General features: G+C 41.5%; 1 protein-coding gene across 2 annotated transcripts; it reads left to right on the top strand.

Moving 5' to 3' along the window:
* Positions 1-1,044: 1,044 nt before the first annotated feature.
* Positions 1,045-24,209, top strand: DIRAS3 (DIRAS family GTPase 3). Of its 2 annotated transcripts, none has more exons than XM_027114033.1 (2): positions 1,045-1,339; positions 22,787-24,209. In XM_027114033.1, exons 1-2 carry the CDS (start codon positions 1,294-1,296, stop codon positions 23,542-23,544), a joined length of 804 nt encoding a protein of 267 aa, XP_026969834.1. In that variant the 5' UTR covers positions 1,045-1,293; the 3' UTR covers positions 23,545-24,209. The 2 variants fall into 2 exon arrangements, with proteins under 2 accessions (XP_026969834.1, XP_026969835.1); XM_027114034.1 differs by lacking the exon at positions 1,045-1,339 and adding an exon at positions 20,850-22,030.

Here is a 24,209-nt window from a genome sequence, read left to right as displayed (position 1 = left end):
GTGGGAAGCTTTCTGCAGGATTCCAGGCACACAGTAGGTCCTGTGGGAGAGTGGGTTCTTCCTCTTCTTCTCTGTTTGGGCCTCTGTAAGTGAGAGTTGGATCAGATGGTCCACAGTACGGCCACCATAACATATGTTTCTGCTCTCCTCTTAGATTTCATGAGTTCTTGGAAAGTCTAAACTCTGCTTCTAATGTGCTGCATCATGCTGGCAAACCATTGAAATGGAGAAGCAGCTAAATGACCCTGAATAGGTTACTTGATGTCTCCAGTCATCACTCCTGCTTAACTTTTCTAGGACCCCAAACAGAATAGTGCACACCTCCTAGCTGAAAAGTGTTTCTGGGTCCCCCAGACCTATGGAGTGTTAGAAGCGGGACTGTTTTCCTCTTTCAGCACCCATCTGCCACCTGCCAACTCGTGGGCAAGTTGCCCTTGAAGGTAAGGTCCAGGTGAGGCATTTCCAAGGTTAGCTCTGTGAGGGGGGAAAGACGAGAAGACCACGTCCACAGGCGTGTGGGCAGCAGTGTGGGCTTTAGGCCCTCATAATTCTGCCGCCTTCTGCAGCCCGTTCTTGGATGAAGACAATTGGCATTTTCAACATTTGATATGAAGTACTGTATGTATGCAGTTCAGGCTTCACTCCAACCCAAGGACTGCCCCTTAGCCCCTTAAATCAAGGGTTCAGGAGCCACTGGTGCCTGCAGGCTTCCTGTGAAGGTTCACCAGTGCACACCGCAATCCCTTGCACGGTGACTCAGGCAACAGTTTTATCAAATATTTTGCCATAGCAAAACAGGACTCCCCAGCCTGCCCATCTCCAGTACCTGTTTCCTCACACAGTCAGTGTCACATGCTTTAGTCTTCTGTTATGGGAGCATGCACTTCAAAGTACCAACTTCTAATTTGGTTAGGGTAGTCTAAGCCATGCTGTGATTGCAGACAGGCCCAAGCATGTCATGGCTCAACAGGAAAGCAGTTTACTTCTCACTTGTCTCAAGGTCTAGCAGATTGGATCATTCTTTTCAAAGCAGTGATTCAGGAAACACAGCTCCGTCTACCCGGTGGTTATACCATCTACAATGCATGGCTTTCAGAGTTGGGAACTTGGGAGTTCACTCCATTCCAGTATGATGGGGAAGGAAAAAGAGAAAGAGAGAGTGAGATGGGCCTGGAAGTGTCATCCCTGACTTTCATCCATAACCTTTCTGTCCACCTGGAACTCAGTTGCATGCTGCCAGCTAACAGAATGGAGGCCGGGAATGGAGTCCAGCTGTGGGCCTAGGAAGAAGAGATGGCTTTGGTGAGCATCCTGCCAGTCTCTGCTACTGTTAACTACGGTATTGGTCCAAATCCTGTCTATTCTGCCTCTAAAAGTTTTCCACTTTTTTTTTTTTTAATTTTCTCCTCCTATTCTTTTTTTTAACATCTTTATTGGAGTATAATTGCTTTACAATGGTGTGTTAGTTTCTGCTATATAACCAAGTAAATCAGTTATATATATACATATGTCCTCATATCTCTTTCTTCTTACATCTCCCTCCCTCCCACAGTCCCTATCCCACCCCTCTAGGTGGTTACAAAGCACCGAGCTGATCTCCCTGTGCTATGCGGCTGCTTCCCACTAGCTATCTACTTTATGTTTGGTAGTGTATATATGTCCATGCCACTCTCTCACTTTGTCCCAGCTTACCCTTCCCCCTCACCGTGTCCTCAAGTCCATTCTCTAGTAGGTCTGTATCTTTATTCCCATCTTGCCCCTAGGTTCTTCATGACCTTTTTTTTTTTAGATTCCATATATATGTTTTAGCATACAGTATTTGTTTTTCTCTTTCTGACTTACTTCACTCTGTACGACAGCCTCTAGGTCCATCCACCTCACTACAAATAACTCAATTTTGTTTCTTTTTATGGCTGAGTAATATTCCACTGTATATATGTACGACATCTTCTTTATCCATTCATCTGTTGATGGGCACTTAGGTTGCTTCCATGTCCTGTCTATTGTAAATAGAGCTGCAATGAACATTTTGATACATGACACTTTTTGAATTATGGTTTTCTCGGGTATATGCCCAGTAGTGGGATTGGTGGGTCGTATGGTAGTTCCTTTTTTAGATTTTTAAGGAACCTCCATACTGTTCTCCATGATGGCTGTATCAGTTTACATTCCACCAACAGCGCAAGAGGGTTCCCTTTTCTCCACACCCTCTCCAGCATTCATTGCTTGTAATTTTTTTTTTTTTTTGCGCCGGCCTCTCACCATTGTGGCCTCTCCTGCTGCAGAGCACAGGCTCCAGACACGCAGGTTCAGCAGCCGTGGCCCATGGGCCCAGCCGCTCCGTGGCATGTGGAATCTTCCCAGACCGGGACACGAACCCGCGTCCCCTGCATTGGCAGGCGGATTCCCAACCACTGCACCACCAGGGAAGCCCTGTTTGTAAATTTTTTCTTGATGGCCATTCTGACCGGTGTGAGATGATATCTCATGGTAGTTTTGATTTGCATTTCTCTAATGATTAATGATGTTGACCATTCTTTCATGTGTTTGTTGGCAATCTGTATATCTTCTTTTGGATAAATGACTATTTAGGTCTTCTGCCCATTTTTCGTTGGGTTGTTTGTTTGTTTGATATTGAGCTGCACGAGCTGCTTGTAAATTTTGGAGATTAATCCTTTGTCAGTTGCTTCATTTGCAAATATTTTCTCCCATTCTGAGGGTTGTCTTTTCATCTTGTTTATGGTTTCCTTTACTGTGCAAAAGCTTTTAAGTTTCATTAGGTCCCATTTGTTTATTTTTGTTTTTATTTCCATTTTTCTAGGAGGTGGGGCAAAAAGGATCTTGCTGTGATTTATGTCATAGAGTGTTCTGCCTATGTTTTCCTCTAAGAGTTTGATAGTTTCTGGCCTTACATTTAGGTCTTTAATCCATTTTGAGTTTATTTTTGTGTATGGTGTTAGGGAGTGTTCTAATTTCATTATTTTACATGTACATGTCCAGTTTTTCCAGCACCACTTATTGAAGAGGCTGTCCTTTCTCCACTGTATATTATTGCCTCCTTTATCAAAGAAAAGGTGACCATATGTGGGTGGGTTTACCTCTGGACTTTCTATCCTGTTCCATTGATCTATCTTTCTGTTTTTGTGCCAGTACCATACTGTCTTGATTACTGTAGCTTTGTAGTATAGTCTGAAGTCAGGGATCCTGATTCCTCCAGCTCTGTTTTTCTTTCTCAAGATTGCTTTGGCTATTTGGGGTCTTTTGTGTTTCCATACAAAATGTGAAATTTTTTGTTCTAGTTCTGTGAAAAATGCCAGTGATAGTTTGATAGGGATTGCATTGAATCTGTAGATTGCTTTGGGTAGTAGAGTCATTTTCACAATGTTGATTCTTCCAATCCAAGAACATGGTATATCTCTCCATCTATTTGTATCATCTTTAATTTCTTTCAACAGTGTCTTATAATTTTCTGTATAATGGTCTTTTTTCTCCTTAAGTAGGTTTATTCCTAGATATTTTATTCTTTTTGTTGCAATGGTAAATGGGAGTGTTTTCTTAATTTAAGATTTTTCATCATTAGTGTATAGGAATGCAAGAGATTTCTGTGCATTAATTTTGTATCCTGCTACTTTACCAAATTCATTGATTAGCTCTAGTAGTTTTCTGGTAGTATCTTTAAGATCCTCTATGTATAGTATCATGTCATCTGCAAACAGTGACAGCTTTACTTCTTCTTTTCTGATTTGGATTCCTTTTATTTCTTTTTCTTCTCTGATTGCTGTGGCTAAAACTTCCAAAACTATGTTGAATAATAGTGAGAGTGGGCAACCTTGTCTTGTTCATTTTTCGTTGGGTGGGTCTCTTGTAGACAGCATATATACAGGTCTTGTTTTTTTATCCATTCAGCCAGTCTGTGTCTTTTGGTGGGAGCATTTAATCCATTTACATTTACGGTAATTATCAATATGTATGTGCCTATTACCATTTTCTTAATTGTTTTGGGTTTGTTATTGTAGGTCTTTTCCTTCTCTTGTGTTTCCTGCCTAGAGAAGTTCCTTTAGCATTTGTTGTAAAGCTGGTTTGGTGGTGCTGAATTCTCTTAGCTTTTGCTTGTCTGTGAAGGTTTTAATTTCTCCATCAAATCTGAATGAGATCCTTGCTGGGTAGAGTAATTTTGGTTGCAGGTTTTGCTCCTTTATTACTTTAAATATGTCCTGCCAGTCCCTTCTGGCTTTCAGAGTTTCTGCTGAAAGATCAGCTGTTAACCTAATGGGGATTCCCTTGTGTGTTATTTGTTATTTTTCCCTTGCTGCTTTTAATATTTTTTCTTTGTATTTAATTTTTGATAGTTTGATTAATGTGTGTCTTACCATGTTTCTCCTTGGATTTATCCTGTATGGGACTCTCTGTGCTTCCTGGACTTGATTAACTATTTCCTTTCCCATATTAGGGTAGTTTTCAACTATAATCTCTTCAAATATTTTCTCAGTCCCTTTCTTTTTCTCTTCTTCTTCTGGGACCCCTATAATTTGAATGTTGGTGTGTTTAATGTTGTCCCAGAAGTCTCTGAGACTGTCCTCAATTCTTTTCTTTCTTTTTTCTGCTCTGCAGTAGTTATTTCCACTATTTTATCTTCCAGGTTACTTATCTGTTCTTCTGCCTCAGTTATTCTGCTATTGATCCCTTGTAGAGAATTTTAAATTTCATTTATTGTGTTGTTCTTCACTGTTTGTTTGCTCTTTAGTTCTTCTAGGTACTTGTGAAATGTTTCTTGTATTTTCTGTATTCTATTTCCAAGATTTGGGCTCATCTTTATTATCATTATTCTGAATTCTTTTTCAGGTAGACTGCCTATTTCCTCTTCATTCTTTAGGTCTGGTGGGCTTTTGCCTTCCTCCTTCATCTGCTGTGTGTTTCTCTGTCTTCTCATTTTGCTTAACTTACTGTGTTTGGGGTCTCCTTTTCACAGCCTGCAGGGTCGTAGTTTCCTTTGTTTTTGGTGTCTGTCCCCAGTGGCTAAGGTTGGTTCAGTGAGTTGTGTAGGTTTCCTGGTGGAGGGGACTAGTGCCTGTGTTTTGGTGGATGAGGCTGGACCTTTTCTTTCTCGTGGGTAGGTCCATGTCTGGTGGTGTGTTTTGGGTTGTCTGTGGCCTTATGATTTTAGGCAGCCTCTCTGCTAATGGATGGGGTTGTGTTCCTGTCTTACTAGTTGTTTGGCATAGGGTGTCCAGCACTGTAGCTTGCTGGTCATTGAGTGAAGCTGGGTGTTGGTGTTGAGATGGAGATCTCTGGGAGATTTTCACCGTTTGATATTACGTGGAGCTGGGAGGTCTCCTGTGGACCAGTGTCCTGAACTTGGCTTTCACACCTCAGAAGCACAGGCCTGATGCCTGGCTGGAGCACCAAGAGCCTTTCATCCACATGGCTTAGAATAAAAGGGAGAAGAAAAAGAAAGAAAGAAAGAAGAAGGTAAAATAAAATAAAATAAAGTTATTAAAATAAAAAATAATTATTAAGAAAAACAATTTTTAAAGTAATACAAAAAAACCCCCAAAAAACAGACAGACAGAACCCTAGGACAAGTGATAAAAGAAAAGCTATACAGACAAAATCACACACAGAAGCATACACATACACACTCACAAAAAGAGAAAAAGGGAAAAAATATATATATATCTTTGCCCCCAAAGTCCACCTCCTCAATTTGGTCATTTTGTATTCAGGTATTCCACAGATGCAGGGTACATCAAGTTGATGGTGGAGCTTTAATCCGCTGCTCCCGAGGCTGCTAGGAGAAATTTCCCTTCCTCTTCTTTGTTAGCACAGCTCCTGGGATTCAGCTTTGGATTTGGCCCCACCTTTGTGTGTAAGTCGCCTGAGGGCGTCTGTTCTTCGCTCAGACAGGATGGGGTTAAAGGAGCCGCTGATTCGGGGGCTCTGGCTCACTCAGGCTGGGGGGAGGAAGGGGTACGGATGTGAGGTGAGCCTGCCGTGGCAGAGGCCGGCGGGACGTTGCACCAGCCTGAGGCGCGCCCTGCGCTCTCCCGGGGAAGTTGTCCCTGGATGACGGGACACTGGCAGTGGCGGGCTGCACAGGCTCCCCAGAAGAGGGGTGTGGATAGTGACCTGTGCTCGCACACAGACTTTTTGGTGGCGGCAGCAGCAGCCTTAGCGTCTCCTGCCCGTCTCTGGGGTCTGTGCTTTTAGTCTCTGGAGCTCCTTTAAGCAGCGCTCTTAATCCCCTCTCCTTGCACACCAGGAAACAAAGAGGGAAGAAAAAGTCTCTTGCCTCTTCGGCAGCTCCAGACTTTTCCCCCGACTCCCTCCCGGCTAGCCGTGGCGCACTAGCCCCCTTCAGGCTGTGTTCAACCAGCTGACCCCAGTCCTCTCCCTGCGCTCCAACTGAAGCCCAAGCCTCAGCTCCCAGACCCCGCCCGCCCCGGCGGGTGAGCAGACAAGCCTCTCGGGCTGGTGAGTGCCAGTCGGCACCGATCCTCTGTGCAGGAATCTCTCCACTTTGCCCTCCGTACCCCTGTTGCTGCGCTCTCCTCTGTGGCTCCAAAGCTTCCCGCCGTCTCCGCCTGCGAAGGAAGGGGCTTCCTTGTGTGTGGAAACCTTTCCTGCTTCACAGCTCCCTCCCACTGGTTCAGGTCCTGTCCCTATTCTTTTGTCTCTGTTTTTTTTTTTCTTTTGCCCTACCCAGGTACATGGGGAGTTTCTTGCCTTTTGGGAAGTCTGAGGTCTTCTGCCAGAGTTCAGTAGGTGTTCTCTAGGAGTTGTTCCACATGTAGATGTATTTCTGATGTATTTGTGGGGAGGAAGGTGATCTCCGCTTCTTACTCTTCCGCCATCTTGAAGCTCCTCTCCTTTTTTTTAAGAAAATTTAATTAGTTCATTTATTTTTGTCTGCATTGGGTCTTTGTTGCAGTGCATGGGCTTTCTCTAGTTGCAGCGAACAGGGGTTACTCTTTGTTGCAGTATGTGGGCTTCTCATTGTGGTGGCTTCTCTTGTGGAGCACGGGCTCTAGGCGCTCAGGCTTCAGTAGTTGTGACATGTGGGCTTAGTAGTTGTGGGTCACGGGCTTAGTTGCTCCGTGGCATGCGGGATCTTCCCGGACCAGGGCTTGAACCTGTGTCCCCTGCATTGGCAGGCAGATTCTTAACCACTGCACCACCAGGGAAGCCCTTATAACTGCTGTTTTTCTCTAAGGTTTTATCCTTCCAGTTTCCTTTAAACAGTTGCCAGTTACTTTTCCAAAACTCAGACATGATCATATTACTCTCCTTACCCCAAAATCTCAGTGTCCCCCACACCTATGCTCATAGAATAAGGTGCAAACTCTTTAGCCTAGTATAAAAGTTCTGCCCATCCTGTGTGCTCAGATATTAGCTCTCCATTTCCTATGTCTTGTCCTTTCCTTTTTCGTGTTAGTGCATGTGATGCTCCTTCAGCCTCCTCTATCTCTTAAAACCATACTCACATGTCCTACCCTTCATGAAACTGTCCTCAAGTTGCCTGGTTGAAATTGTTCTTTTTTCCAATATTCTCATAGTCCTTTGTTAATCTCTGCATTTGATTCCTACATTATTTCTATGATATGTTACAGTATTCTCACCTTATGTGGCCAAGGACAAATGTACATTAGCAAAGAGCAGAACCAATTGGAAAGTTACACATATTCACATCTCCATATTGTACAGGAAAACAAAAGTAACATTCTTGTGAGTCTTGTCAATTTAAAGCTTTATCAAATCAGATTCTTCATGCAATCTTCATGAGTCAGAAGGAAACAGCTCTCCCACAGTTGGTACAGGGGAAGGGAAACCTCTTCTCGCTCTTTTCTGAGAATCCTTTTGCTAATTGTAAAGACTTCATTTTTAAGACCAGCCTCTGGAATTTCATTAATTAGTCTTAACATTTAAAAGCAGGCTTATAAGTATAGGATGGAAAGGGAGAAAAAGAAGAATAACTTTACAGTGAATAAACCTGACAGTCACCACCTCAACCAGGTGATCAAGGATAACGTCAACAGTGATGAGTCATGTTGATGGTGTATCCCTTGATGTGGTATGATGGGAATGATACTGTACCTCTGTGGTCCTCCTCCCAAAACATTACCCCAGTCTAATTATGAGAAAAACATCAGACAAGCCCCACTTGAGAGACTTCAAAATATCTGACCAATAATCCTCAAAACTATCAAGGTCATCAAAAACAGGGGAAGTCTGAGAAACTCACAACCAAGAGGAAACTAAGGAGATAACTAAATATAATGTGGTAAACTGGCTGGGATCCTGAGACACAGAAAGGACATTAGGAAAGAAAATGAGGCTATCTTAATAAAAAATGAACTTGAGTTAATAATCATGTATCAATATCAGTTCATTTATTGTGACAAATGTACCATACAAATGTAAGATGTTAATAATAGGGGAGGGCTTCCCTGGTGGCACAGTGGTTGGGAGTCCGCCTGCCGATGTGGGGAACATGGGTTCGTGCCCCGGTCCAGGAGGATCCCACATGCCGTGGAGCGGCTGGGCCCGTGAGCCATGGCCGCTGAGCCTGCGCGTCCAGAGCCTGTGCTCCGCAAAGGGAGAGACCACAACAGTGAGAGGCCCGCATACCGCAAAAAAAATAAAAAAATAAATAATAATAATAATAGGGGAAACTGGCTGTGGGGTATATGGGAACTCTCTTTACTATCTTTGTGGTAATTCTGTGAATCTAAAACAGTTATACTATTTTAAAATCCTTTTAAAAATTCAGTCTTGCCGAATTCAACTGGCAGAAACATGATTTTGTTTGAAAACAGTGAAAGAAGGAGTATATACCATTGTGTTCTACAAAAAAAAAATAGCAGAGTCCTGATGAAATAACACAATGGGGTGAAAACTTATTTCTCTTTATGGACTTGTACAAAGAATGCTTTTGTTTAGGCAATGAGTATTTTACAGTGGAAACACTGTGCACATGGAAAAAATCAAAGGGGAATATGCTGCAAAACTAAACTTTTTAACTTAAAAGGGGCATAAAATGTGCTTCTTGTTTTTAATGGGGATAATTATTTTCATTCTTTAATAATTAGTCCTCTCTTTGTAGGCAGCTCTTTCCTGCTACTTTAATAGAACTTAGTGGCACAGAGAGAATTGGGAGCAGGGGCAAGGGAGGTGTTGCAACTTTCTAGCTGTGTAAACTTGGGCAGATTACTCACCTAGGAAATGAGGTAATTAAACCACAGATTATTTCTAGGAGGGATTCCAATTCAACTACTATTTCATCCATAGATACTTTCTTGGCTCTGTGCCCTTTTGGCATCATGCTTCCGTCCGTCTTTTCCCCAATAGCCTCTTCTCCCTTCAAGGTTCTCTCCAGACAGCATGTTCTCTAAAGCTTTTCCTCAGATTTCAGATTTAAATAAAGACTAGAAGAGCATTAGACATGGAATAAATAAAAGTAAAATAAGTTTTTTAATTAATTGATCTAAGAGATAACTTCAAAGTGATAATAGTAACAATGCATTAGGTGATTATAGCATATGGATGAGTGAAATGAGTGACATAAATTTATAAGGGATGAGAGGGATTAATTGGGAATATTATAGTCACCTGCCTTTCATCTGAAGTGTTATTTGAAAGTGGACTTAAATTTGTTATAAATGTATATTATAAATTGATATGCTAAGTGGAGAGAAAATGGAATTATATAAAATGCTCAGTTAAAACCAGAGAAGGAAGAAAAAGAGGGAAAAAATAAAGAACAAGTACAATGAATATAAAACAGCTACAAACATGGTAGATATTAAACCAAATATACTGATAATCACATTAAATATGAATTGTCTAAATATACCAATTAAAATACAGAGACTGTTAGAGTAGATAAAGAAGATCCAACTTTCTCTCTCTCTCTCTCTCTCTCTCTCTATATATATATATATATGTTTACAAGAAATCCTTTTTAAATATAAAGACACAGATAGGTTAAAAGTAAAGGGATGGAGAAAGATATTCTATAGTAACACTAATCAAGAGAAAGCTGAAACAGCTATATTAATTTCAGACAAATTAGACTGCAGAACAAGGGAAATCATCAGGGATAAAGAAGGTCATTACATAATGATAAAGGAGTCAATTCTTCAAGAAAACATAGCAATCCTTAATGTGTGTGTACCTAACAACAGAACATCAAAACATGCAAGGCAAAAACTAATAGAACAGCAAGGAGAAATAGACAAATCCATTATTACGGATTTGGAGACTTGAATACCCCTTCAGTAATTAATAGATCCAGCAGGCAAAAACTGAGTAATAACACAGTTGAACTGACACAGCACCATTAATCAACTAGACTTAATTGACATTTATAAAATACTTTATCCAACAATAGCAGAATACACAGATACCATGCCATGTTGATCACTATAGCTTTACAGTAAGTCTTGAAGTTGGGTAATTGCAGTCCTTCAACTTTGTTATTCTTCTTCAGTATTGTGTTGGCTATTTAGTTTTGTTTTCTGTTTGTTTGTTTTGCCTTTCCATATAATCTTTAGTTTGTTTGATATCCACGAAATGGCTGCTCAGATTTTAATTTGGATCATATTGCATCTATAAATCAAGTTGGGCAGAATTGACAACTTAACAATATTGAGTCTTCTAATCCATGAACACAGAATATCTCTTCATTTATTTAGATCTTTTTGACTTTTTTCATTAGAGTTTTTTATTTCTATGCATATAGATCTTATATATATTTAGATAGATTTATACCTAAGTATTTCAAGGTTTTTGATGCTAATGTAAATGGTACTGTGTTAGTAGTTTCAAGTTCCAGTGTTCATTGTTGGTATGAAGGAAAGCAATTGATTTTTTACATTTACCTTTTATCGTGTGACCTTGCTGTAGTCATTTACCCATTTCAAGTGGGTTTTTTATTTTGTCAGTTCCTTGGGGTTTTGTACATAGACAATCATGTAACCCTCAAACAAAGACAGTTTTATTTCTTCCTTTCCAACCTGTACATCTTTTATTTTTTTTAATATTTAGCCCTATTGTCCCCGTAAGTGGGAATAGCTAACATTTACTGAGTGATTACTATGTCCAGACACTGTCCCAAGCATTTTATATGTATTTACTCATGAAATACTCATTATTTACTCACAAGAACTCTATAGAGTAGGATACCACTATTATCCCAATGTTACAGATGAGGATAGAGAAGTTAAGAAAATTGCCTAAAACATTGAAATATCCCAAGAATGTCAACACTTTGGTATTAAAATTTTCTCTCTTGAATCTGGGAGAAGCACAGAAATCCATTGCAAACCATGGTTTCCAGTTCTTGCTCCAGGAAATATAATCATGAAATCTGTCTAACCACTGATAATCATATTAAATATGAATTGTCTAAATATACTAATTTAAATACAGAGACAGAGTAAAGAAGATCCAACTATATATATATATATATATATATATATATATATATATACAAGAAATCCATTTTAAATATAGTGGATTTATATCCATCTTTCCCTGGAGTTCTATTCAATAGTTCCAACTGAGTACTAGAAATAGTCTCCTGTGTGTCCCACAGGCATCTCCAATTCAACGTATTCAAAATCATACTCAAAATTTTCTCCTCCAGTTTTGCTTTTCCTCTTGTGTTTCTTTTTTCTTGTTGTTATCTCTTCTTTCTTTTTACCTTTTGACCCCCCTTCACTCATTCTGTTAGGTTAGAGATGGGATGATGTATTAAGCAAGGTGCTAAAGTAGTTTCAAGCTTTCTTCTGTATCAGAATCACCTGAGGGCCTTGTTAAAATGCAGACCCCCAGGTGTCACCCATAGAGTCTCATTCTGTAGATGTGGGTTGTGTATTTTTTTTTAATTGAAAAAAAATCGTGTAGCATCATGTAAGTTGGGTTGAGTATTTTTAACAAGCATCCCAGTTGATGCCAATTCAGGTGATCCTAGAACCACAGGTTGAAAAGCACTCCAGGGCTCAGATGAAGGCATCAGCCTTGGATGGAGAAAAGAGAAAATGCTGCAGGATATGTGTGGGCTAGGGGCTGCTGGAGTTTTATCTGGTGTCCTCCTTTCTTTATGAGGTAGGAGCTAGTGTCTCTATGAACAAGGAGCTGTTTATAGCATCAGGGTGCTAGGAGAAAGCAGTCAGGCTGGGAATAGAAGTCATAGGAATGGGAGAAGGTCGTTGCAGGGTTAAAGGAAGAGAGTCTGAAGCAACACTGATCTTGGAAATGAAAACTGTAAAGAAGATACTATTTTTTGGTGAAAGATAGGGAACACAACTGCCATTAGTTGTCTACAGAGCTTAAAAGAGGGGAAGAACCCAGAAAGAAATGGAAAGAAAACAGATTCCCCAAATTATGATTGTGAGGGTCCTAAACATCACCACCTGTCTCTGCTAGAGAGGCAGCATGGTGTGAAATACACAAGTCCGAGAGGTAGCCAGAATTCCTAGCCTCTGCCATGCAGTTAATCTCTCTGTGCCTAGTCTCCTCATTTGTAAAATGGAGACAGTATTAGTTCCACTTCATGGACTCATAATATAAGTTCCAAATGAATAAACACATGTAATATATTAGGCTCATAGCAAAGACTCAAATGGATGTTAGCTTATTCACATTCCACAAGCAATACCCTGCTTGAATTTTACACACATAAGTCAATTAATCTTACTTCAAACAGGGGTACTTTTGACCCCTTTTTCCAGATGAAGAAACTGAATATAAAAGGAAAACAAGTTATTTGTTTAAGTCCAAACAAGCGGAATGTGAGCCAACAGGAACTGGAGACCAGGTCTCCAAACTCCAGCTGCATTTTGAGTGTCTACTTGTTGCCAGGTATTGAGGAAGGTGCTTTTAACATGTCAGCACTTGCCATGTATTTCCCTATTATCAGTTGAGGATATTAAGGATAGAATTAAAGGCCAAATTATAAACAGGTGGTGGAACCACAGCTGGAGAGAAGCCAGCTGGCTCAAGAGCTGGGAACTCCTACAGTGACTTCTACCCCTCTTAATGGAATCTACATTACCCCACACCATCCTGGTCACCTCTGAGAGCTACATGCCGGTGCTTACTAACATCTGTGAGGGAATCAGAGATAAATGAATCTCAGTTTCATCTGAGAAAAGCTCATAGCTTTGTGGAGAGTATAAAACAAGTATATACAAAGCTATAATACAAGGTAAAAGGTGCGTGGGAATTCAGAGGGAGGGGTTCCCTCCAGCTGGATGTGCCATTTGGAGGTGAACCTAGAAGGAGGGTAGGATTGGGGCATGTGGATGAGGGGATGGGGTTGGAGGATGAACTGAGTGGAGAAGCAGACACAGGAACTCCCAAGAATATCCAGTTATTAAGCCAGTGTGTGTAGACTTGTGGAAGGTAAGATTTGAAAGGGAATCTGGGATCTGTTTGCAGGGAGCTGGAAATTTGAAGATAAATAGTTTGAACTTTAATTCTGTAGGCAACAGGGAGCCACAAGAGATGTGTTGTTTTTGGCTTTTTTGCAAATGCCTCTTAAAATTAATGATTTTACTTGGGGATAACTGAAGACTGACATGCAGTTGTAAGCAATAATACAGAGAGAGCCTGAGTAACTTAGTCTCCCTCGATGGTAATATCTTGCAAGACTGTAGTCAATATCACAACCAGGATGTTAACTGATACAATCCACTGCTCTTACTCAGATTTCCCCTGTTTTACTTGTACTCATCTGTGTATGCATTTAATGCTATGGAATTTTATCAAATGTATAGGTTTGCATGTCTACAACCACAGTCAAGATACAGGACAGTTCCATCACCATGAGAATCTCTCCTGTTGCCCTTTTACAAGCATACCCACCTTCCTTCCATACCCCTTCCCTCATCTCTAAGCCCTATTACTAGCACCGTTTCTATAATTTTATTTCAAGAATGTTTCATAAATGGAATCATAGAGTATACAACCTTTGGTGACTGGCTTTTTTTCACTCACCATAACTCTCTTGAGATTCATTCAAACTGTAGCCTGTATCAATAGTTCTCTCTCTCTCGCTCTCTGTCTCTCTCTTTTTTTTTTTTTGGAGCAGTATTCCATGATATGGATGTACCATAGTTTAACCATTCACCTGCCAAAGGATGGCTGGGTTGTTTTCAGTATTTTACTACTATGATTTAAGCTGCTGTAAATATTTGTGTACAAAATTCACACATAAAGTTGTGTGCATTTTGTGTGAACGTAAGTTTTCATTTCTCTGGGATAAATACCCAAGAGTTCTGGGTATGTATGTTTAGTAGTAGTAGGTATGTACGCTGGGTTGTATGTTTAGTTGCATCATTAATTTTATAACAAATGAATATATATATATATAACTGATATATATATATCATACATATTCTTTTCCAGACTCTTTTCTATTATAGGTTATTACAAGATATTCAATATAGTTCCCTGTGCTATACAGTAGGTCCTTGTTGTTTATCTACTTTATATGTAGTAGTGTGTACCTGTTAATTCCAAATTCCCAATTTATCCCTCCCTCCCCTTCCCCCTTTGGAAACCATAAGTTTGTTTTCTATGTCTGTGAGTCTATTTCTGTTTTATAAATAAATACATCTGTATCAATTTTTTTTAAGATTCCACATATAAGCGATATCATATGACATTTGTCTTTCTCTGTCTGACTTACTTCACTTAGTATGATAATCTCCAGGTCCATCCATGTTGCTGCAAATGACATTATTTCATTCTTTTTAATGGCTGAATAATATTCCACTGTCTCATTGTGCTTTTAATTTGCATTCCTCTAGTGGCTTATGATGTTAAAAAACTTTTCATATGGTTATTTGTTCTTTGTATATCTTCTTCAATGAAATGTCTATTCATGTCTTTTGCCCATTTTCTAATTGGACTTTGTATTATTGAGTTTTGATAGCTCTATATTTCTGGCATCCTAGTCATTTGCCAGAAATGTGGCCTGCAAATATAGCTCCCAGTGTACTCCTTCTCTTTCCATTAGTTTTACAAGGTCTTCCACAGAATAAAAGTTTTTAATTTTCCTTTTATTTATCAAATTTTCCTTTTATGGACTGTGCTAATGGCATCAAGTCTAAGAACTCTTTCCTTAGACTTAAATCCTGAAGATATTCTTTTCAAAAAAACAATTTTGTATTTTTACATCTTATGCTTAAGTCCATTTCCATTTTAAGATAATTTTTATATAAGATGTGAGATTTAAGTTGACTTTTTTGTTTGCTTATTTGTTTTTGTCTATGGATATCCAATTGCTCTAGCACCATTTGTTGAAAAGACAACAACAATCCTTCCTGCATTGAATTGCTTTTGTACCTTTATTGAAAATCAGTTGGTTGCATTTGTGTAGGCCTACTCCTGGGTTCTCTGTTCTGTTCCATTGATCTATATGTCTATCCCTTCACCAATATGACACTTCCATGATTATTGTAGCTATATTGTAAGCCTTAATATCAAGAAGAGTGATTCTTTTCACTTTATTCCTCTATTTTCAAGAGTGTTTTAGCTATTCTAGATACTATGCCTTTTCATATAAATTTTAGGATGAACTTGTTTATGCCTACAATATCCTTGCTGGGATTTTGACAAGAATTTCATCAAACCTGTAGATCAGTTTGGAGAGAACTGACATCTTTACTAAGTTGTCTCCTAATCCATGAACACATTGTCTCCTAATCCATGAACACATCTATTTAGGTCTTCTTTGATTTCTATTATTAGCATTTTATAATTTTCAGCATTCAGACTATTTATGTGTTTTGTAAATTATACACACAGTATTAAATTTTCTATAGAGTGTAAATAATACTGTGTTTTTTAAATTCTGGTTTCCATGTATTCTGTTTTACTATGTAAAATCATCCTATTTTCAACCTACCTATGTCATTGAATGTGAAGAATGTGAAGAAGAATTTCTTCTTACTTCAAACACCATATAGTTGGCTTGTGTTTCTTTTGTTTGTTTTATCCACCCTGCCAATCTGCCTTTTTTGTTGTTGTTTTTTTTTTTGCAGTACGCGGGCCTCTTACTGTTGTGGCCTCTCCCATTGTGGAGCACAGGCTCCGGACACACAGGCTCAGCGGCCATGGCTCACGGGGGCCAGCCACTCTGCGGCATGTGGGATCTTCCCGAACCGGGGCACGAACCCGTGTCCCCTGCATGGGCAGGCGGACTCTCAACCACTGCACCACCAGGGAAGCCCCAATCTGCCTTTTTAATTGGTGTATTTACACCATTTACATTTAAGGTGATTCTTGATATATATGAACTTAAGTATGCAATTTTGTTATTTGTTTCCTGGTTTTCCTCTGTTTCTCTTTTATCATCTTCCTGTGGGTTACTGGAATGTTTTATAGGACTCTATTTTGATTTATTTTTAGTGTGTTTGAGTATATCTCTTTGTATAGAAAATTATTGCTTTGGGTATTACAATATGCATATATGACATCATAATCTATTACCATTTGAGTGAAGTATGAAAACCTTACTTCTATTCAGGTCCCTTTGCCTTCCCCAATTTTTAATATCATTGCCATGAGTATCAGGTGTTATAATTTTTGTTTTGATCATCATGATTGTAAAAACTTATGAGAAGAAGGATTGTCTATCATATTTACCCCTACTTTTTCTTTTACCTATCTTGATATTCTACTTTCCTTTATGAAGTTCCAAATTATCTTTTCCTTTCTGTTTATAAAACTTCCTTTAGCCACTCTTTAAGGGTAGGTTTGTTAGCAACAGATTTTCTTAGTTTTTCTCATCTGAACATGTCTTTTTTCATGAAGGACCATTTTTGGATATAGAGTTTGCAGTTGACAGTTCTTTTCTTTCAGCACTTGAAAAATGTCATGCCATTTCCTTTGGCATCTGTGGTTTCAGATGAGATGTCTGCCATCATCTGAAATAATGTTCCTCTGACAGGTAATATATTATTTATTTCTAGCTGCTTTCAAGAATTTTTCTTTGTGTTCAGTTTTCAGAATTCAATTATGTGTCTTGGCATGGATTTCCTTGGAATTATCCTGGTGGGGTTTGCTCAGCTTCTTGGAACTGTAAGTTTGTGTCTTTCACCAAATTTGGGAGATTTTCAGCTGTAATTTCTTCCCATGCTCATTTAGACTTTTTTTCCTCTCCTTATGGGACTCTGATGATACAAATATTGGGATTTTGGTTACTGTACCACAGGTCCTTGAGACTCTGTTCATTTTTTTCCCCAGTCTATTTTCTCTCTATTGTTTATATTGAGTAAATTTTATTTTTTATCCTCCCTCAAGTTCACTGATTCATCCAATGTCATCTCCATTATACTATCAAGACCATTCAGAAAGTTTAAAAAATTTCTATTACTGTATTTTTCAGTTCCATAATTTCCGTTTAGATCCTTTTTATACATTTTATTTCTTTGCTGAACTTTTTTTTAAATTTTATTTTATATTGGAGTATAGTTGATTAACAATGTTGTGATAGTTTCAGGTTTACAGCAAAGTGACTCAATTATACATATACATGTATCCTTTTTCAAATTCTTTTCCCATTTAAGTTATTACAGAGTATTGAGCAGAGTTCCCTATGCTATACAGTAGGTCCTTATTGGTTGTCTATTTTATTATTTATTTTTAAAAATATTTATTTATTTTAGGCTGTGTCAGGTCTCCATTGCTGCACGCGGGGTTTCTCTAGTTGCAGAGAGCAGGGGCTACTCTTTGTTGCGGTATGTGGGCTTCTCATTGCAGTGGCTTCTCTTGTTGTGGAGTGCAGGCACTAGGTGCACGGGCTTCAGTAGTTGTGGCATGCAGGCTCAGTAGTTGTGGCTCATGGGCTCTAGAGTGCAGGCTCAGTAGTTGTGGCGCACGGGCTTAGTTGTTCCATGGAAGTGGGATCTTCCTGGACAAGGGATCAAACCCATGTCCCCTGCATTGGCAGGCGGATTCTTAACCACTGTGCCACCAGGGAAGTCCCTGGTTGTCTATTTTAAATATAGCAGTGTGTACATGTCAATCCCAAACTCTCAGTCTATCCCTCCTCACCCCACCCTTCCCCTCAGTAACCATAAGTTCATTCTCTAAGTCTGTGAGTCTGTTTCTGTTTTGTAAATAAGTTCATTTAGTATCATTTTTTTTAAGATTCCACATATAAGCAATATCATATGATATTTGTCTTTCTCTGTCTGACTTACTTCACTTAGTATGATAATCTCCAGGTCCATCCACAGTGCTGCAAATGGCATTCTTTCTTTCTTTTTAATGGCTGAATAATAGTCCATTGTATATATGTAGCATATTTTCCTTATCCATTCATCTTTTGATGGACATTTAGGTTACTTCCATGTCTTGGCTACTGTAAACAGCGCTGCAATGAACACTGGAGTGCATGTATCCTTTCAAACTATGTTTTTCTCCAGATATAAGCCCCATAGTGGGATTGCTGGATCATACGCTAGCTCTATTTTTAATTTCTTAAGGAACCTCCATACTGTTCTCCATAGTGGCTGTACCAATTTACATTCCCACCAACAGTGTAGGAGGGTTCCCTTTTCTCCACACCCTCTCCAGCATTTACTGTTTGTAGACTTTTTGATGATGGCCAACCTGACTGGTGTGAGGTGATATCTCATTGTAGTTTTGATTTGCATTTCTCTAATTAATTAGCGATGTTGAGCATATTTTCATGTGCCTCTTGGCCATCTGTATGTCTTCTTTGGAGAAACGTCTATTTAGGTCTTTGCTGAATGTTTTTATTTTTTATTTGTTTCAAGAAAATTTGTAAGTGCCTGTTGAAGTATTCTTATGATGGCTGCTTTAAAGTCTTTGTCAGATAATTCCAACATCTGTTTCATCTCAGTGTTAGTTTCAATTAATTGTCTTTTCTCCCTGATATATCTCCAAACTCTGGATCCTAACTAGCCAATATTTGCTCCAGAACTCTGGTCTGGCCCTTTCCTTTTTTTTTAATTAATTTTTTTTTTTTTTTTTTTTTTTTTTTTTGCCATACGCGGGCCTCTCACTGTTGGGGCCCCTCCCGTCACGGAGCACAGGCTCCGGACGCACAGGCCCAGCGGCCATGGCTCACGGGCCCAGCCGCTCCGCGGCACGTGGGACCCTCCCGGACCGGGGCACAAACCCGCGTCCCCTGCATCAGCAGGCGGACTCTCAACCACTGCGCCACCAGGGAAGCCCCCTCCTAGCTTTTTCCTTCTTCTTCTTCCTCCTCCTCCACCTTCTGCTTCTCATCTTCTTTTTGGGCATTTCTTTGTTTTAAATGTCTTGCCTCCAGAGGCATCTTCATTTATCTTCCATATCAGTGTTTTCATGAGCCTCTTTCCTTTTTTTTTAATGTTTAAAACATGTATTTTTTAGTTTTTAGTTGTTTTCTTTTTACTGTAAAAAACAAATGTGCATTATAAAAATTGGAAAAATCTAAAAAGCGGTGGAGAAAAAGATACCCATACCCCTCAAGGAACAGTTATTTTCAAACAGAAGACGAGGCTGAGGGAGAGAAGAGTAAGCTTGGTCAGGAGTCGGGGCATGACGTAGCCTCTGAGGTTCAGTTTCCTCATCACCAAAATGAAGGGCTTGGCTAGATGATCCTCAGGCTACTTTCAATGTTATGAATGACTTAGTGATGGGACATGACTGTCTTCAAATGGCTGAAAGGATATAAAGTTATCCAAGGGAGCAGATTGATCAATGCAGTTCCAGACTCCAGAAGATGAAACTAGAATCAGTGGGTGGAGAGACAGGTAAACTAAGAAAACTTCACTGATAATTAGAACTACACCCCAATATAGAGGACAACTTGTCAAGCACCAAGTAGCCTGCTCTGGGATAAACCGATGCCTGTCAGTTTCAGTTTCCAGAGCCTCTTTTCTAGTCTTTCTCATTTCTAAATACTTTGTAGTTGCCCTAATTTCAACAGACAGAGTGATTCTTGTGGTTTAGGAGGAATGTGAAAAGATTTCATTAATGCTTAGAATTCTCACCCTACTTCCCCCCTGACCCAAGTTCTTCTATCAACTTATTTACCCCCAAACCTGCTGTGTTTTCCAGACTGAAATCTGCTCTTCTTTGGATTAAATAAAAAGATCATTGCCACTTCCAAAAAGCCACTCTTAAAATACTCAAAGACTACAGGATTATGTGTATACAGACTTCTGTATTACTATGTGAAGGTCAAAGCTGTCATTTACGTTACCTATTGCATTCTATATGCCTTCTAATTAGTCTTCAGGCAGTAGCTCCTTAAATCCTCCCCACAATTCTTTCTCACAGGTATCAGTTCCCCTTCTACAGAAAAGTAATTTCTCCAGGACCCCGCAGCTCAAAGGCATATTAAGATGTACTCAAAAGAAGGAAAAGGGAAAAAACCCACAAACATTCTAAACCTAGTTTTCTGCCTCTAAAACGTGTGCTCTTGATCTCTACCTAACACGCATGAGCTTTTGGGTAAGAAAGAAAAGCTATAAACATGTTTTCACTAGTGAGTAAAATATAGTGTATCAGGGCTTCCCTGGTGGCGCAGTGGTTGAGAGTCCGCCTGCCGATGGGGACACGGGTTCGTGTCCCTGTCCGGGAAGATCCCACATGCTGCGGAGCGGCTGGGCCCGTGAGCCATGGCCTCTGGGCCTGCGCGTCCAGAGCCTGTGCTCCGCAACGGGAGAGGCCACAACAGTGAGAGGCCCGCGTACCGCAAAAAATAAAAAATAAAAAAAATAAATATATACACACACATATATATATATAGTGTATCAGCTTAATGACACAGAATGATAATACCAGAAAAAGAACAAGACTTGGAGTGAGCAGAACTAGGTTTGGGCCTAGGTTTGTCATTTATGAGCCCTGTAGCCTTGAACAAGTAATTTTACCTGCTGCATTCGTTTTCTTTTCGTTTGCTGTGTAACAAACTACCACAAATTTTGTGGCTTAAAACGACTCCCAACCACAGAACCCACAATTCTGTAAGTCGGAAGTCTGGATGGGCTCCACTGGATTCTCTGCTTAATTAAGGCTAAAATCAAAGTGTTGGCGGTCTGATCTTATGCGCAGTTTGCAGAGAAGAATCCGCTTTCAAGTTCATTTAGGTTGTTGGGAAAATCTGGTTGCTAGCGCTGCGGTCCGTGTTTTCTTATTGGCTGTCAGCCAGGGGTCGCTCTCTGCTCCTAGAAGGCTGCCCACATTCCAGTCTCGAGTCTCTTGTGAGGATTTTGTGATGATGACTAAATGAGACGTATTGTACACAGAGTGATGATGGATGTGATAGCTGCTTAATGTCGCTGGGTGTAGAGGATACCCCTCAACCCTTAAACACAGCACATGTCTATACAACAGGAAATCCTACCGGGGGCAGGTTCCGAAGTCTCTTGTAACAGAAGAGACTTCTGTTGGTCTTCCCCTACAAAGACAGAAACTGGGTTTTGCGCCGGACAAATGTTTACTAAGTGAAGTGGATGAGATGCGGTGAAGTGTCTGGCACCAGTAGTGGGAATAATTCGAACTGGCCCTTCCACAGTGAAAAGAAGGTGGCGAGGCTTGGGAAAGGCTAACCCCGCAGGGGGCAAAAGAACAGAAGTGGTGAGGAATGCAGTAGGTGAGAAATGCCTGCATCGCCAGCGCTGTAAGCAGAGCCCCCTCAATGGGCGGGCACCTGTGAACTCAGGACCGCCTCCCACCCCCGCCCCCGTCCGGGCTGTGGGTACCCGTGTGGGGGACGCCGGGGGGACTGCGTGGGGGGTGCGTCTGGGCTCGGTCAGCCCCTCATAGCCCAATCCCCCCTCCGTGAGCCATGCAAGTGGAGTCTCCCAGTCTGCGCCCCCTGGCTCTGGCTAACCAGCCTCAGTCCCCCCGTTGGAGCATTTCGCCCCGAGCTTCCGAGCGCACTGGTTGCCAGCTGCAGCTCGGAGCTTGGTTACGCAATTACTTGCCGCCGCTGCGACCGCGGCCAAAGCCCACCCCGGCAAGGAGTGAATTTGCCGCGAGGTTCCCGCCTCGGAAAGAGGTAAAAGCTATCTTCCGCCTTTTTTTTTCGGGCACATGAATGCGCGGCATAGCGGGCGAACCAGCCTGGGTTATCGTGGGGGTGGAAACCGGTGGGTGCGTTGTCAGGGAAGCGGGTACCTGGGGACAGTTGCTTCAGGTAAGGGGTCTCTGTTAGCTTCACGAATCCTGGACTCTGTGGGCTCCCTTGGCGCCCCTCGCTGCCCCCGTGACCACACCCTGGATCGCGATGTCTGCAGCAACCTAACCTTGCCCGCAGTAATCGATCCATGTCAGAGACGCGCACAATTTTTCATACCGAAGGAGAGAAGACAACGAGGGCTTATTTGGGGAGAAAATGTTTGGTAACATAGCTCAGACGTGCGTGTTTTAAGGGTTGGCAAGTTGTCCGTTATTGCGGCCTTCTGTAGAGTGGAGTAGTGTGGCGTGAAAAATAAAAATGGGTGCATAGCCACCGCGAAAGTAACAGTAAGGTATCATTGGAAGAGGTGCGGGGCGAGACTGCCCTCCTCCCCGCCCGCATTGCCTTCCGTAGGTGCGTGGGGTTGGTGGCTGGCTCGCCGCAGAGAAGGGAGGAGGGAAGAGGGAGGAGGGTGGGGTTAGGGAGCAAGATGAGGCAGACACCCCTCCCACCTCCCCCCGTACCCCCGCCCCCAGTCCCCAGGGAGCGGCGGGCCAGGCAGGCGCTGCGACAAAACACCATTCCGGGTTAGACTCCCATCGCTCACTCTTCCTCTCTTTCTCTCTTCCTGCCTAGGCGTCCCTCACTGCTGGCCAAGTGCCAGAGAAGGTGTGCACGCATCTCCCCGCCAAAACCCAACCATGGGCAACTCCTGCTTTGGCCTCAAGGAACGGCTGATGAAGCGGCTGCGGCCTCTGCCTACCGTGATCGTCATCCGTACCTGCCTGCCCCAGAGGAGGAGCAGAGATTTCCGCGTGGTGGTGCTCGGCTCGGCCGGCGTGGGCAAGAGCGCGCTGGTGCAGAGGTGGGTGCGCGGCAACTTCCGTGAGGCGTACCTGCCGACCATCGAAGATACCTACCGCCAGGCGCTGGGCTGCAGCCACAAGGCGGGCGCACTGCACATCACCGACACCACCGGCGGCCGCCGCTACCGGGGCCTGCAGCGCCTCGCCATTGCCAGGGGTCACGCCTTCATCCTGGTCTACTCCGTCACCAAGAAGCAAACCCTGGAGGAGCTGAAGCCCCTCTTTGAGCTGATCCGTCAACTCAAAGGCAACAACCCGCAAAAGTGCCCCATCATCCTGGTGGGCAACAAGTGCGATGAGAGCCCCCGGGAGGTGAGCGAGAAGGAAGGTGCTGCCTACGCGTCGGAGTGGAATTGCGCCTTCTTGGAGACCTCCGCCAAGATGAATATCAATGTGCAGGAGCTGTTCCAGATGCTGATAAACTTCGAGAAGAAGCCCGCCGCCGCCGCCGGCGCCCAGCCTCCCCAGAAGAAATCCCAGATCCCCAAGACCGCCGAGAAGCTGCTGGGCAAGTGCATCATCATGTGAACCCTGAGCCTTAAGGAGCCCGACCCTCTTCTCCTTCAGTGTGCTGAAAACATGGACCAACCCCATTGTGCTGTGTCACCTGTACACGACTGACTTTTGTGCTGTGGTTTGGGTTGTAACAATTAGATGTCAATAAATGTCCCCTGTGAGTTAGTAACTTTTCTTTTCCCCAGGCAAGAGAACTCGAATTGTTAAAATATGGACATTGGAGGAGGAGAGGAAAAGAAACAGGATGCATTTTAAAGGATGGGACTTGGACGGACTTTAGAGATTAATGTTTGAAAAAGAGAATGGAAATAGCAAAATGAATTGAAAGATGTCACTGCCCTTCTTGTAATCCTATTATTGTGTATTATTCTTAAACATTTCGAGTCCTGTAAATGTCTGATCATATCTTCCCATTGTGTATTTAATTGTTAAGAGATGTTTTTGCAACAAAATCTCTGACAGATGACTGTGAGACAGATACTAAACATCATAAATAAATGAATGTTCTATAGTTGAGCGTTGAGGGTGGGAGCAGAGAAAATTGTGATAGTGGAACTTGCTTACTAAATATGTACCAATTGTTTCCTAAGTCATTTAAAAATGTTTGAGTATTCTACACTGCAGTTTAAAAAAATTGTAACAGTTCCGTGACTTAATAAAGCTTTTCCTGCATGCAA

Source organism: Aethalodelphis obliquidens, unplaced genomic scaffold, assembly GCF_003676395.1.
Source record: "Aethalodelphis obliquidens isolate GAN/ISIS:26980383/991018 unplaced genomic scaffold, ASM367639v1 scaffold13, whole genome shotgun sequence".
Taxonomy (NCBI): domain Eukaryota; kingdom Metazoa; phylum Chordata; class Mammalia; order Artiodactyla; family Delphinidae; genus Aethalodelphis; species Aethalodelphis obliquidens.
The sequence above is the reverse complement of the archived record's forward strand: the minus strand, read 5'-3'. Positions and strand labels throughout refer to the sequence as shown.